The sequence below is a fragment of the Podarcis cretensis genome (genome assembly GCF_951804945.1).
Source record: "Podarcis cretensis genome assembly, chromosome: 8".
Taxonomy (NCBI): domain Eukaryota; kingdom Metazoa; phylum Chordata; class Lepidosauria; order Squamata; family Lacertidae; genus Podarcis; species Podarcis cretensis.
Window position 1 is genome coordinate 50,994,476 of NC_137177.1, and position 15,579 is coordinate 51,010,054.

The following is a 15,579-nucleotide window of genomic DNA, read 5'->3' on the forward strand; positions in this document are numbered from 1 at the left end:
TTATGACTACTCAGTATTCAGGGAAATTTACTCTGCAGCTATGCAGAGGCCCAGGGCCAGCCTTGAAACAGAAAATATTCAAGGCATAACGAGCATTCCCTAACAATCAGCCCTTGCTCAGGAATTCCTCTGCTTGGCTTCTCAGCCCAGTATGTCTTTCCATCTTCTTTTTCCTGTATCGACTAGAGATACAGCAGCACCCACATTTTACCCTCACATTGTCAGCCAGAGATGGTACAACCCCCAGAATATGGGGGAGGTTGTGTCAAGAATGCTATGAACTAGGAATCCAGTACATAGGACTTGCTCAGAGATGTATAGAATCAAGATATTCTGCCTCATGTTACAAAAGCTCTCACTGCTCACAATTCCGTGTACTTTGATACTATAGAATCTGCTAGCACAAGATGGTAGCAATGGCCACCAACCAAGATGGCTTTGAAAGCAGATTGGATAAATTGATAGAGAATAAGGCTACCAGTGGCTGCCAACCATTATGCCTGGGGGCTAGTCCAATACTGGAAGTGCTCAGTCTCTGAACACCAGTTGCTGGGGAGCACAAGTAGGGAGAGTGCTCTTGTGCTTATTTCCGGCTTGTGGGCTTTCAAGAAGCATGGAGTTAGTTACTGTGAGAAACTAGATAGGTCTAGATAGCCATTTTGTCAGTTGGGAGCAGGACTCTTTGGTTCTTACCTGGCTGCTAAATCTCATATGTACCTCGTCCCTTCTGCCCAGTATACCCAATAGGTTGTGGTAGGGCAAGGAAAGCTTTTTTGGTAACACTGTGTTGTCGTATCAAGCCAAAGGCAGCAGGACTACTTTGGTACCTGCTTGGCTGAGCCTAGGATAATAGCAGCTTTGTGATGTTAAAATAACTCTCTATTCAACCAGCTGATAGAAGTTGAAACCCATGTTTCCTCTTCCCACATCCCTCTACAACCCATCTATAATTCAAGCTGAACTTGCACATGCCTACTTATCAGCTATGTACTTACATTTATGAAACAGCTACAACAGATCACTTGGAGCTTTCAGACCACTGAATAAAATCATGTTACAGTTAACACAATTTACAGGTTCAGTTGCAAGTTACTGAGCTGTACACATAGCAAAGATGAACCTGTTGTATTTGCAACTTCCTTGCACCTGAGGCTCCTTAGTTCAGATAGAGACAAAGGGGCTAAGGGCACCCCGAGAATGAAAAGCAGCTAACTACCACATATGCACCACATTTTACAACATGGTCTCCATTACTTGGACATGTGATCTCAAGTTAATTTATCTTAATAAGTAGTGGCACTAGCTATCTGCCCTCATGTTATGTTTGGCCACAAACTGTCTTGAATAGCTCCAGAGGATGCAACATTGAAGCCTTCCAGGAGAGCCTTCCAGGAGAGGAAAAGGAAGGTAACATATTTGCAGAAGACAAGGTCTGTGCAGGCAGAACTTAAAATCATAGTAACGCAGCCAGAGTTTCACACGGCTTTATTTAAAGTGATTTTAGTGCTCGTGATAAATTACTGTGGTTGAAGTGCCCCACTCCAGTCTCGTCTCACTGGCTGTTGGGGTCTGTTCCAAGTTCATCATCCATCCAGTCCTTGTGTTGCCATCACCAAAAGCCATGGGGATGGTGAAGGAGAAAAGGGCATCTTCTCTTCTCTCCTGCATACCCGATCTCCAGCACAGATACTTTATGCATCTAAGTTAGAGGGAATGAATTCTAGATATCATATAATCCCTAAGCCCACCTGCCTCGGATCATCTTCCATGCTGATGTATCACTGTCAAAACGGAAGCCACAGGGGCACTCTCAATGTTATGTGCCAGCATAGAGCGGTGGCGTTAATAAGCAACAGCCGAGGAAAGCTGCTAGCAAATGTTTCGCATCACAGTCAGTCGGCCCTTTCTCCAATGTTTTTCAGCCTGGAAGGATCTGCCATGAATAAACCCTGGCCCAAAAGCTTGTCCTCCTCACACCCAAAAACCTGTGTCCTGTGAGGACAGTGCTCTCTTGAACTCATGATTTCAGGTAGGGAGAGTCTGCAAAGTCTGATGTGCTGAGCAGTCTCAAAGGCTCTTCTAGTAAGAGAGAGTCTAGGACACTTGTCCTGCAGCATCATTTCCCGGAACCTTTAGAGAAGCCATTCCCAGCTGCACTCCTGTGAAGGTTCTCCTCCTTGCCAATCTGGGCTGATCTCCTCCCAGGCAAGTACAGGTGAAACCCAGCATCCTGGGCTTGCCATGTTCCTTTGTGCCATCTCCCTCCAGCCAAGGAAAGGCACCTCTAAGCCTGCAGCTCCACACTGGGGTCTCTGAGCAGTGACTGCTTTCTCAGATTTAGCCGAGCACACTTGGGACACGTTGTGGAGTTGTCATAATAACAGTCCCTGCAAAAGGAGACACAAAGGCTCGTCAGTTTCATTCATCTGGACGAGAGGCAGGAGCTACCTCTCACTGCCTGACTTGAACCCACACATTTAGCACTGGAGCAAGCCAGATCATAGCTCTGGAGCTCACCTGTGGAAGACAGCTGAGCAGTCCATGCACATGGAGGTATGGCTGTCAAAGGGAAAGAGCACATCCCCCTCTTTGCAGAGCTCACACACAAAACCCTTTGCTTGGCACCGCTGTAAGAATGAGAAAGGAAGGCCAGTGAGTCAGTTTCAGATTCTACTTCCACTGCCAGTGAACAGAGGTTGGGTGGAGTTGCTGGGCTCGTAATGACACCATAGGGGTTTCCTGCTTGCTACTGGGTGCCTACAACACTCATACAACCACATGGGTGTGCTAATCTTGCAGAGGAGGAACTGCATTTCCCCCAACAGCAACCTATTTTGGGGAAATGCCATGTAGTATAAAGTGCTGCATTGAATGAAGAAGACATGGTGGAGGTAAAGATTTGTCTTTAAGATTAAGCAAATTATATTCTTAAATAAATAAAATTATAAGATTATACATGAAAGAAACAAGTTTTCCTTTCTCTTATAGACTACCTGTCAGTAATGTATTTGCGTAATGCCAAAGGTCAGTACAATGTCTCAGAATACTAGGACTTGGGATCATGTGATGAAATTGATTCAGGGCAGACAAAATATGGTCCACCATCATACAGCATATGATGTAAGGAACTCCACTACCACAAGATGGGTGATGATGGCTATCAGTTTAGAGGGCTTTAAAGAGGGTTTAGACAAATTCACGGAGGTGGAAAATGGGCCTGTCAATTGCTAAGAATCATAGTAACATAAGAGCAGCTCTGCTGGATGAGATCAAAAGTGTAACTAGTCTAGCACCCCTTTTACTAGTAGCCAATCAGATGGCTCAAGGAAGCCCACAGACAGGTCAGGAGCACAGCACAGCACTCTCCAACTCTTGTTCCTCAGCAACATGCCTTCAGAGGCATGGTTCCTCTGATCCTGGAGATAGCATAGAGCCACCCTGACTAGTAGCTAGATGTGGCTTGAAGTGAAAGAGGACAGGGCTCCTTCACTGGGCATTTTAGGAGATGTATGTTGTCTTACATAATGTTAAATCTGCTGAGGGACGGCCCTTTTTGCACCTGACCATCCTGCTACTGGCCACTGTTAGCTTTGTCCATGAATTTGCCTGATTCCCTTTTATTACTACTTCAATTGGTGGCCATTGCCATTATCCTGTGGCAGTAAATTTCTGAATGCCAATTGCTGAACCCTCACCTCACAATCCAGTTTGATGTGTTTGGCAAAGAGCGTGTGGGTCTCAGTAAGGGAGCAGCTGAGGCGCCCAGCATTGATGTCAATCAGGTCTTGCAGCGAGTACATGTCGTCGTTCTCCACAAAGTGTTGCCGATCCTGCAGCTGAAGGGAGAGCACGACTGCTTATTGTCCGCCACAACCGGATGAATTTGGGGCAGAGGGCAAGACAAAGCATGGAACTGCAAGTGGGGTATGAGTAAAGAACTCAAAGGCTCCTCTGTTTAATGGTTGTCCCTTGAATGCCTGCTGAAAACATCCCAGCCTCCCCAAGCATTTTTAGAGTTAACGTGGTTCAGTTTTGGTCATTTGTTCTGTATTTTAAGGCTTTACCATTTTTTTGAGATTTATCATATACCACTGATAAATATTTTTTGAATGAGCAGGCCATTTAGAATTATGCTTATAAACAAATGAAATCCTCAAGCCACCTGGTTTTATGTGTAAGGGAGGCTGAGCACATAAATGCCCAACGTTTGGAAGTGGTCCCCTATACTGGGCTTAAAATGGACATAAGAGAAAACTGCAGCTGGCTGGTCCATCTATCCTCCAGACCTGGAGCAAGAGCCGAGCCTCCATAGCTTCCTTGCAGGTGATGAAGTACGGTTTCATAAGGAGAATGTCCTGGCGCAGCTTCTGCAAAGGGAGAGGGAGAGAAAGACTCCCTTGAAACACTTGGCCAGGCAGTCTTTCCCCAGTAATGTGAACCTCTCTTTTGGGTGCTAGAATATCAGTAGAGGACACATCTCATTCAAACCCCAAATACTTCCCCATGCACACATCAAGAAGAGGTTTCAGGCCAAGTATACCCTCTCAGACGCCTCCTATGCTCACCCGGATCTCCACCAGCTCCTCAACATAGTTGAACAGAAGAGGGTTAATCTCACGCAGTTTGAGTACCGGCCGTGACACCATCAGGGCAAGGTAGCGCATGCTGCACCGAGATACCTGGAAATCACAGTCACCAATTAAGGATGGACAACAGTGGCAACAGCAATGGGGTTCCCCATCCCTGCTCTGTCCTCTTCTAATGCCACTCGCTACAACTTCTGACAACAGAAGGCCTTTGGTATTGGGAAACTTGAGCACAGACCTTGCGGGGTTCAAAGTCCCAGTTGTGGATGACCCTGGCAGGGATGACAGCTTGGTCGTTCCAGTGGCAGTTGCTACAGTAATAGAGGCCAGTGTAGTCACACTGCCGGGCCTCGCTTGGAACTCCCCCTGCAGCGGGACAGAGGGAAAGAGGCAGGTCAGTCGAGGTAAGCAGCCCTATCTTCAAAACTCCCAAGAGGCTGGGCAGAACTCTGGCAACAAATGGCCAGTAAGGTTTAGAGCCACTAAAAGCAGTCCTGTCTACCCTGACTGGTAGCAATGCAGCTCACAGCTACAGGGAGGGGGCTTTCCAAGCTTTCTGCTGCTGGGATCCTTTGACTGGAGGTGCCTTGGCTCACAGCTGGGACTCCTGACATGCAAAGGATTCACTCTGCTCCTGAGCTGCACTTCCAGTCCACTAAATCCTGTCTCTTTGGAGTCCTTGTCCAAGCCACAGAGCTGTGAGCAAAACAACTCTGTCATGTTTGCATGAACCAGCAAAAGGGTAAGATCGCACCACTCATTTAAAAACAACCTTGCATGAATGTGCACAGGTCATACCACAGACTTACAGATCACTGTAAAAGTTTTCTAGGCGAGAAGGGAAGGGAGGGCAACAAGCAGTTGCCACTAAAATGCATGCCTAATCTCAACTGGAGAATTCACCAACTTACAAAATAATTATGGGGAAACATGGGTCAGATTGACCTCCGTTTACTGTTTGATGACAACTACCCTCTGTCTCAGCATCAGACGGCAAAGGTGGCTGAGGCTCATGGGAGTTTTAGTCCAAGGCTGGTTTAAGTCCTCACAGCTAGTGCCTGGAGAGGTTCCAGAAATGGGATAGCGGGTATCTGACCATGACTCATGGCACTTTCCCTCGGTCCATGTGGGCATATGGAAGAGGCAGAGAAGGCACCCTACAGGATCCAGAAGGCTTAGGTCAGAGCTGGGGCACTGGATCTGGCCAGCAAACCAGACCCTTTATATCCCATGCTCTCTCACGGCAAAGTTTGAAAGGGTGGGCAAGGCCACTCACCCATCAATCATCCAGCATAACAATGATGTCAGGTGGCCCTTTTTGCCTGCATGGCCAAGCAGCTGATTGTTGGAGCTTGCACAGTAATGCACATGGAGTTATGCAAAGCTTGTGGGCAGCTGCAAAATACCATGCAGAGGGCTTTGCAGGTGCTGCTGGCCAGCTGTTTGACCCACAAAACCCCTCTGGCCCAGCCACATCTTTACCTTCCCCACACCTGACATCAAGTGTCCGACAGGTGGGCATAGTTGGGCCAAATTAAGCCTGGCGAGCCAGGGGTTCCCCCTTCCCCTGGTCTGGATAGCCCCAGCCAGTCCCACCCCAACACTTACTGAGTGAGATGGGCACCCGGCACTCAGCACAGCGGTAATCCTGACTGTCCAACCCTGTCTCTGGGCAGATGCTGAGCTCATACTCAGCCTGGTGGCTGACCTTGGAGCGGACACATGGCTTGGTGATGAGGTTCAGGCACTTGCTATGGCAGCGATAGGAACAACCTGGGGAGGAAAAAGAGGAAAGCATGAGGAAGCCACAGGGCCCCAACAGCAGCAGTCCTCCCCCGTATCTCCTCTAAAGGTCTCTCCAGGGACACCTCACAACAGAACCTCAAGCTAATTCACAGTGGGCTTGAAAACTCTTAAGTTGTGTGCCAGGGAGTTCCACAGGACATAAAAAGACAGTACTGCATAAAAAGAGACAATACCCATGGCAGGTAGAATAAGATTTAGGCCCTACAGGATCTTCCCCACTTAGCCTAGGAAGAACTCATGGTGCTTCTGCTTCCTGATTGGCAGAACAATGAGGAGGCCAACAGGAATGAGGAGGGAGAGTAATATTTGTGCCCTCCTAAAAGGATGAGGCCAGAACACTCGTTGGTATTTTTTCATTGCACTGCAGAATCCAGGACATGCTGCATACAGAATAAGACTATTTCAAGCATCTGTCTTTGAATTTCTATCCAGTTCATACAGACAACTTTCTTCTGGCAACAGAGCCTCAAAGCAGGTAGCCTTCCAGGTATTGCTAGACTCCAACTCCTATCAGCCCTGGTCAGCATGGCCAATGATCAGGCATGATGGGAGCTGTAGTCTAGCAATATCTGAGAGGGCCACAGGTTACACACTTGGTCCTTTTCAGCTGTGTCTTCACCTGCTCTTTATTTGGGTGTGGCTTGGGGGAAATGGCCTCACAGGACCCCTGCCCCCTGCCACTGGGCCAAAGGTTCCCCTCCGCTGCTCTGGAAGGAGGAACAGCAATTGATCTCCCATTGGAGCTCCTCCTACTCCTGGTCCCCAGGGTAGGGGATGTGGGTGTGTGACTTCTCACCTGTGCAGGTATACCAGGTCTGGAGGAGTCCCCAGATGATGGTGCTGCACTTGTCACAAGTCTGCTTCACGCTCTTGCTCTTCTCCTTGTAGAAGCGATGCTCCAGAATCACCCGGATGTTGGGCTCATCCTCACTGGGATCCTGCAACAGGGAAAGGCAGGCCACGTAGGGATGTTCAATCACGGCCCCCCAACAAGGGCCTTGTGGTTTTATCTGCCCTCTCTCCCCACTTCTGGAAGTCTAAGCCATGGCCCTAAAGCTGTGCCCTTCCCCACTGCCCAAAGGGCTGCAAAACAACTACAAAAAGGAGAATTATTTAAAGCAATTGGGGAGTGGGGAGCCAGTGGCCATTTAAGCATTGCTGAACTCCAGCTCCCACCACCCTTGAGCTTTGGCCATATCAGTTGATAGGGCTGATCAGACAGCTGGATGACCCCCATAGGTGTTCCACCCCTGGGCTCACTCTGTTAGATAGCAATAAATATATCTTTAAAACAGCTGAATCTTAAACAGAAAGCCAGCATGGTATAGTATTGAGATGTGCTGCGGCTCAACCTTGCTGGGGGCTATGCCTTCTGATATAGAAGCCCAGAGATGCAGGGTGGGGGATTGTCTCATCTCAGACTGAGGCTTTTGAGCAACTCATGGCTGAGCAGAGATTCAGCTGGTGCATCTGAGGTCCACAGCAATCTCGCATCCAGTCCAACATGCTGGCTCTCATGATCATACGGTGCACCTGCAAGTTTGACACCCACTACAAATTTTTCACCTTGAACTAAAGCAAGAAAGAAGTCTTGGATTTGTTTGGCAGCAAGAAGACTCCAGAGCTCTATCCCTTAAGCCCATCCTATGGTTAGGAAATGCCCCTCTACAAGCCTGTCTGTGCACCTTCAGCTCCTGGAGTTTGAGCCGCAGATGGATGAGCCGCACTACGGCATCTTTTTGCTTCTCCGAGTTATCAGGGAGCTCCAAAATCCTCTGCTTGCACTCTTCAATTGCCTGCCGCAGCTGCTCAACATCAGAGGCCAGGAACAAGCCCTGCAAAGGAAGAGCAGATCACCAAGGGGCTGTCAGTGCACAGACAGAGGGACAACCTTGACTGCCCGCCCCCATAGCCAAGCAGTCTAGGCCAGCCATATCCTCGTGGCCCCAGTGATCTGGTGGAGCCAGAGAGGTGGCCTGCTCTGCAAGGCAGGGAATGGTGGGCTGGCTGTTTAATGTTTGGTGTTAAGTGTGAGGATTTTGGATTGGCGTCAGGGATTTTAAGTGCTGTTTTTCTCCAGATATGTAAAAGTCTTTAGGTACAATTGGGGGGGGGGCAGCAAGCCCAAGGCCAGAATGCAGAAGCATCCCTCCTTCCTACTCACCACTGGGCGCGAGAAGTGATCCTCTGCTAGACCCAAGTCCATGGTGCGCTCTGAACACTGGAGCTCAGCCTCCTCCTCGGGGGACAAGCCCAGCCTCAAGCCTACAAGGAGCAAAGAGAAGCAAAAGTGTCAGGAGGGAAGAGAATTGCAACATCCCTTCCTCCCTCTCACATACAAACATCGGCTTGCCTGGGTCTCAGAGGGCGCCTGCCCCACAATAAGCTACCCAAAGCAGTGCAAGGGAAACTCTGTGCCCAGTTTCTTGAAAGACTGTATGAGGAGCTGCTACGCAGCGCCATGTCTCTAGCCGTGGTGGCTATGCTCTTGCCTCCACAGCCAGATTCAGCAATGCTTCTAAATACCAGTTTCTGAAAACCACCGGGGTGTGTGTGTGTGTGTGTGTGTGTGTTGCTCTTGTACACAGATCCTGCTTGCAGGTTTCCCACAGGCATCTGAGAACAGGATGCTGGACTAGATGAGCCATTGGCCTGACTCAGCAGGTTCTTGTTATGTAGGGATCAGAACTACCTGCCTAGGTCCAAATCTGTCCTTGCCTCCTGCCTTTCCTCCAGCTCCTCTTTTTCTGTGGCTAGGAGGTCCATGTCAGAAAGGGGTCACCTCATTTCTCCACCAAGGGAAGGAAGTAGCAGGTCAGCTTTCATAGAAGTTATCTGGAGGGTGAACCGTGTCCCCTCCTACTCATTGAATTTGAAACGCCACAGTCTCCTGTCTTCCTCCATGCCCACGAGACCAAAAGGAGTCTTGGTGACTGTGGTGTTGATTCTGAGGTTATACAGGGCTTCACTTAATATATATATATGAAAAGTACCAGATATTTACCAGGTACAATTCTCAGTACCTGCATTTCAAAGGATTGTAGGAAGCAGGAGAAGACAAGGCCAGAGACTTTAGATAGCATCTGTAAGCCTGAGCAGATGGCACTGGCCCAAAAGACGCTCTGCACAAACACAGATGCCCCCTCTTCTTAAGTGGGTCTAACTTCAAGCTTCAATATTATGCCCTTATAAGCCCTACCCAAGGGGAGAACTCAGCTGCCTTACTCACCTTTCTGCTGAAACTCCTCTCCAGTCTCCCCAGTCTTCTGGTCATGCTGGCTTTGCAGCGGGGCCTTGTTGAACGGGTTGAGGTGGCCCTGCCGGAAACGAGCCAGCTTCTCGTCATATTCCATAGCAGTCCGACCTGCCAAAGCCACACACAGAAGCCAAGGTGAGGGGCTAGAGGTGTTACACGTTAGGACTAGGCAGACCCCACTCCTGGTGTAGACAAGTTGGCTTGACTGCTCCTCATAAGGGCCCTGCCCAGCCAGAAGCCACTCAGGATGGTGTCTCCCATATGGCTCCTGCCTTCGTAGGCACCTTCTCAGGCTTGTTTGTCCCCCAGATGGTAGTAAATCCAGTTCTGCAGCCTCTGATGGCTACACAATAACTGTGCAGAGTCATGCAGGCATCCAGCAGGGCAGCTCCTGTGCATCAGTCAGGTGTCATCCCTTCCTGCACTATGATGTCACTGCCAGTTCCTTCCTGGAATCCCCAAGAACTCCAGTGGACAGCACAGCTAGGCAAACTTTGGCCACTTTGAGTCTATATCCAACTTCCCCAACCTGGTGCCCTTCAGACATTTGTGGTCATATTTGCTACCACTCCTACTCACTGTAGGCCCCTCAAAGTTAATGGACATAACCACCAATTATAATGGGTGTACTCTGAGTAGGCCTTAGTTGAATACAATCCTTTGTGCTGTGCTGGCTGGGACTGATGGTAGTTGTAATCCAAAAGACCCAGAGCCCACCAGGTTGAGGAATGGGGTTCAAAATTAGCAGGGCACCAGGCGCATTTTGCACCTAAAGATTCCCCATTTGCGAGCACCTCAAAAAGTCTGGATGCCATTCTTTGCACCTGGCTGACACTTAAGGATTACTGAAATGTATGTGCTTTGAAGCCTTGAAGTATATGTTAAGGATAGACAATATGTAAAGGAGTTTAACAATAAAGAGTAGAATATTTTGAAAACTGAAGTATGGTACCAATATTTTTATTGTAAACACCAAATTAAACATGTATTAACAATTTCTGCTAAAATGTTATATTAACAATGTGTCACTTATGTGAATTTCATATTAGCTCATGCTTATCAGAATAATAAATTAAAAGTGCCCACAACCCAGAAGCCATTTGGCTCCTAGGTTTTCTATCCCAGTTTCTAACACTGTTGATGAAGAGTGGTTCACATGGCCAAGACCACCCGGGCTGCATACAACCACACTTGCTTGAGAGACTACTTTTTATATGTAACCATGCTTAGCCTTCCTCTTTGGGAATTGGAGCCTCCAGCAATGGAGTTGCCCATAACATCACATGACCACTGATGGTTATCTAGGGACCCTCAGAGAAGGGCTAGTAAGAAAGCCAGCTAAATGAATTTGAAACCAGCATGACATCAATCAGCCCTGTCTCATTGTCCCTTGATGGCAAGGAATCAATTGGTAGGGTGACAGCCACACAAAAATTATTATCATTATTAGGATAACTATTATGAAAGAAATACAGATTTCCAAGCATGTTATTGTACAAATCTCTTTTTACCATTCTGTTCCAACTTCCCTACTGAGATTTAAGTGCATATATGAGAACCTTCCATTAGCTGCTCTTCCCTTCTGTCTCATGCTCTAAGGAGCCTTTAAAATGACATCATCTTCACTTTGTTGGGCTATTAGCACCTTCCCTTTACTAACCACGGAAACAACTCAAATAAAATCCAAGAAGCCTTTTTTTCATCATGAAGACATTGATAATTGAGCTCTAAGGTTGTCCACATCACTTTAGAAAAGTGATGTTTGCTTTGTTCTAAGGCATTTTTTTAAAAAAGAAAAACCTCCTGCTTCCAGCTCAGTTTTATTCTGCTGGCTGTTTTTGTTGTTTTTTTAGGTGCTGCTGTTTTAGTTTTCTAGGTGTACAGAATTTAACATTTACAACCTCAGGGTTGTATAATTTTGTGTCTTTAATGTGATGTGAACAGCCTGAAAGGCAATCTATAAATAGCAAAATAAACAAAATAATATATAAGCAACAGGGGAAAAAATCTGGCTGACTTTAAAATCTTTTTCTTTTTGAAAAATGAGTAAACCTGATGAAATACCTCAATTTGTGCTACATATAACATTATACTTTGAAGAACACATTAAACCAGCCTTCATCAACTTGGTGCCCTCCAGATGCCAGCAACACCAGTGCTCACTGAGCCTAATGAAAATTGTAGTGCAAAACACCTGGTATGGCACTGTTGGTTGCACGCTTATAGGAATATACAAAGGAGTAAGACCATTGATACATCTGGCTCAGTACTGTCTACACTGATTGGCAGCTGCTATCCAAGAGCTCAGATTAAGGAGCCTTTTGCATCCCTCCCTGGAGATACCATCAGGGATTGGACCTGGGGTCTTCTGCATGCAAAGCAGATGCTCTAACCACTGAGCAATGACCTTTCCTGCCAAAGCAACTGGTGGGCTCTTGTCTTAGCCTACTTTTCTGTAGATAATCAGATGGCAAGGCCAGTGTACCAGTAAACCCATTACCATAGCTAGAAAGCATCCTTTGTCCTACATTCTGCACCTACCGATCACATGAGGCTGTTGTGTCCAAGGTGCTCACCACATGCACACATGTATACTTGGTGCAGCAGCAAAAGCTGGCACAGGTACCCAAAGCAGCATGAAAGAACAGGTGCAGAAGGCAGAGAGGCAACTGAGGAAGTGCCCGAGACCGAGTGTCTTGGCTTTGCTGGTGGGCTGTGAGAATCAGGGGAGCAGAAATGGGGACCTGCAGAGCCTAGAGAGGAGCCCCAAAGGCAACAACCCCCTACTGCCACCTGGGACCAGAGTGTATCTGGATATTAAACCACACTTTCAAGGCAGGGAGAATGAGGTTTTTCAACCCTAAATGGCCTTCCACGTCCTTTCTCTTTCGTGTGGCGTACGTTTTGAAACGGGTTTTCACAGGCTTTGCCTTTCAGATTCGTGCTTTTTTTTGGAAGAGGCTGCGAGAGGCCTCGGGCGAGTGAAAACAACGAAAACAAACGTAGAGATCCCTGGGAGGTGATCCCTAGATCAGAAGGGTCCCACAACTGAATTATTATTGGGGGTGGGTGGGAGAGAGAGAGAGAGAGAGAGAGAGAGAGAGAGAGAGAGAGAGAGGCGAGAAGGGCGGTCCCAGAGGGAGGGCACGACCAGGAGCAAAGCCAGAGGGCTTCAGCAAGTGAGCCAGGCTGCACGCTCAAGACCTGCTGTGTCCCACCGGGCGGCGGAGTCTCTTGCCGGGTCGAAGGAGGGAAGAGAGTCCTGCGTGGGGAGCAGAAGAGCCCGAGCTCGAGGCGCGGGAGGGGAGGGAGGTGCAGGGTTTTTTCCTTCCACTTTCGAGGGTGGGGGTGGGGAGCCGCGTCCTCAAGCAACCCCGAGCCGCTTCCTACCCCGCCTCAATCGACCTGAAAGGTTGGCAGACGGGGAAACCGAGGCTCCCCGGAGACCCGAGGCGGCGGCGAGGGGCGCAGCGAGAGAGGGGAGCGCCCAACACCCCCCACTCCGCGACCCCAGGGACCCCCTTTCCCGAGGGGGGAAGCCCGGAAGAGCCCCCTGCGCTCCGCGGCCCTTACCTGCGCGCCCATGGGGGTGGGTGGGGGGATGCGGCCTGGCCCGGCCCGGCTGCCCGCGCCTCTGCCCGGCCCGGACGCGCCGTTTCTTCGCCTCGCTACATGGCAACTTGGCGGGGCGCCCCCAGCCAAGCCTTGGCCAGCGACGAGCGCCGCCCAAACCGGCCCGCGCGGACCGGCCCACTGCTGCCCCCGCGCGGCCTGGAGGAGCCGCGGCGCGACGACGCCTCCAAGGCCCGGGAGGGGGCGCCGCTGCAGAAAGGCCTGCGGGTCCCTTTGCAGGGCCCGAGACAAGCCCTTGCAAATTGAAAAGGAGATACGCTTCGCAGAGGGAAGGGGGCTCGGCATCCTGGCTCGGAGCAGCCCGCTTCCCTGCAGTGCAGACCGCGCAAGTCCCGAGCAAAGACAGCTCTCAGTCCTCCCTCAAACAAGACCTTGACTACGGACAGTCTTTGACTAATGTAAAAACATCAGGGCAGAAGCCCTTTTCCGCGGCCACCAACCCAATTCATTTAATTGATTTCCACGAAGGTATTCCTTCGGGCTTTTCTTGCGAGGTCCTGAAAAAAGGGAGTGAATAAAAGTTCTAGATGTGTAAGGAGTCTGTCTCACAAAAGAGGCCCGAGAGAGCCCTTCCCAAGGATATGCAAGGACAAGGAGAGAGGAGGATGGGGGATGGTCTTTGTAGCTGGAGCATGACCCACCGCAGACCCCGAAGGTGGTCCACGCCAGGCAGGGCCCACAAAAGGCGGGGTGCAAATGCCAAGAAACAAGCCGAGGCTCCTGAAAGGTCTTGGTGCTCCTTGCGACCGGTAATGGGCAGGGAACATGTCACTCTCTCTGCTCAAAAGTCAGCTTACCAGGCCGTTGTTACATTGGTGAACAGTTTACATAGCTGTGGGGCACCTGTGGTTATGTCAGATATCTTTTATGACTTTGAGAAAGGGTTTCTCATTTTGCTTTCTTTTGTTTCTATTCATGTTAAGTAGTAAGATTTCGCTATATAAGTCCATCCTATTGCAGTGCATTTATAATACACAAATTATATATGTATAGTAAAATAACCTAAAGTGGTAGGTAGAAAGTTCCCCTTTACATTTCAAGTTGGGGCTAAAACCTCCATGCATGAGGATGGTAACAGGTTCAATCCCTGGTGTCTCCAGGCATGGGAGAGAGATTCCTGCCTGAAATTCCAGAGAGCTGTCCATCAGTGTGAGCAATATTGAGCTAGATGGATCAATGGCCCGACTCTGTATATGGTGGCTTCTTGTGTTCCCTGGGGGAAGTGTCATAAGCTTAGTGGTAGAGCATATGTTTTGCAGGCAGGCTGCCTGTGCTAGCTCTGGGGGTAAGCCGAGTAACGCGGTCCAGGTCTGGTCCCGAATCCAAGGGTCCCGCGAGGAGTCAGTCCGACAGGGCCAAGGCAGGTTCTGGCAAACAGCAACATTGCTCCCTCAACCTGAGGCGGGGCCCAGCAGCCTTTTATCTATGTCAGGGTCTTGATCCCCCAGTGACTCACCTCCCTGTCTCACCCAAAGGTGAGCACTCCTTCTGTGAGTACTCAGGTCTCTCCTCTCAGACCTCAGCCTCTGCAGCTCAGGAGATGTTGGTGGGTTACTAGATCCAGAGGCCTCCTCAGCCTCTCCTGACCCAACTGGTAGTGGAGCAGCTGTAAGTGATTGCCCAGATGAAGGCAACGAGGTAATCCCCTGCATCTGGAGCCAGGGCAGGCTCAGGCCCCTGACTCGGCCCAGCTGGTGCTTGTTGCAGGGGAACCTGTGCAGACTGGGGCTCTTCAGAATCAGGCCCCAGACTTGGTTCAGATGCCACCTGAGGCAAAGGATCCAGTGTGGACTGAGACTCCTCTGGCTCCGATTCAGAGTCCCAGGCTATCACACAGCCTGAGGTTCAATCAGCAGCATCTTTGTGTCTGGCAGGAAATAAACCCCTTGCGTCTGAAAACCTTGGGAGCTGTAGAGTCTACAGTGCTGAGCTAGACGGCAGAATGACTCAGAATAAGGCACCTTCCTGAGAATGCCAGTGTGGCAGGTTAAAGAGTGCAGAATACACCATTGGACCTCAGCAATGTTGGGTGGGTCCCAGGAGGCATCTTTGATATGGTGTTGCTGAGGGCCATCCTGCAGGACACTGCTCAGAAGGAACTTCCAGAAAGACTGCCCTAGTCTGCAGCAGCAGGACCATAGTAAGGTAGAAAAGATGGACTGCTATCCTAGAGTCTTCAACCTGGTGGTCTCCAGATGTCATTGGACTAAAGCTCCCACCAGTGCTGATGGGAGTTGTAGTCCAACAATGTCTGGAGATCACCAGGTTGGTGAAAGCTGGTTCAACTGGATTCCAAGA

General features: G+C 49.3%; 1 protein-coding gene across 2 annotated transcripts; it reads right to left on the reverse strand.

The window, feature by feature from the left end:
• Positions 1-1,468: 1,468 nt before the first annotated feature.
• DEF8 (differentially expressed in FDCP 8 homolog) lies at positions 1,469-13,357 on the reverse strand. Of its 2 annotated transcripts, XM_079988259.1 has the most exons (12): positions 13,222-13,357; positions 9,622-9,756; positions 8,557-8,657; positions 8,078-8,227; positions 7,189-7,330; positions 6,195-6,359; positions 4,825-4,952; positions 4,566-4,679; positions 4,287-4,367; positions 3,696-3,836; positions 2,518-2,627; positions 1,469-2,387 (listed from the first exon to the last, which is right to left on the reverse strand). In XM_079988259.1, the coding sequence occupies exons 2-12, from the start codon at positions 9,743-9,745 to the stop codon at positions 2,285-2,287; spliced, it is 1,359 nt and encodes a 452-aa protein (XP_079844385.1). In that variant the 5' UTR covers positions 9,746-9,756; positions 13,222-13,357; the 3' UTR covers positions 1,469-2,284. The 2 variants fall into 2 exon arrangements, with proteins under 2 accessions (XP_079844385.1, XP_079844384.1); XM_079988258.1 differs by lacking the exon at positions 4,566-4,679 and having other exon boundaries at positions 13,222-13,340.
• Positions 13,358-15,579: the final 2,222 nt, after the last annotated feature.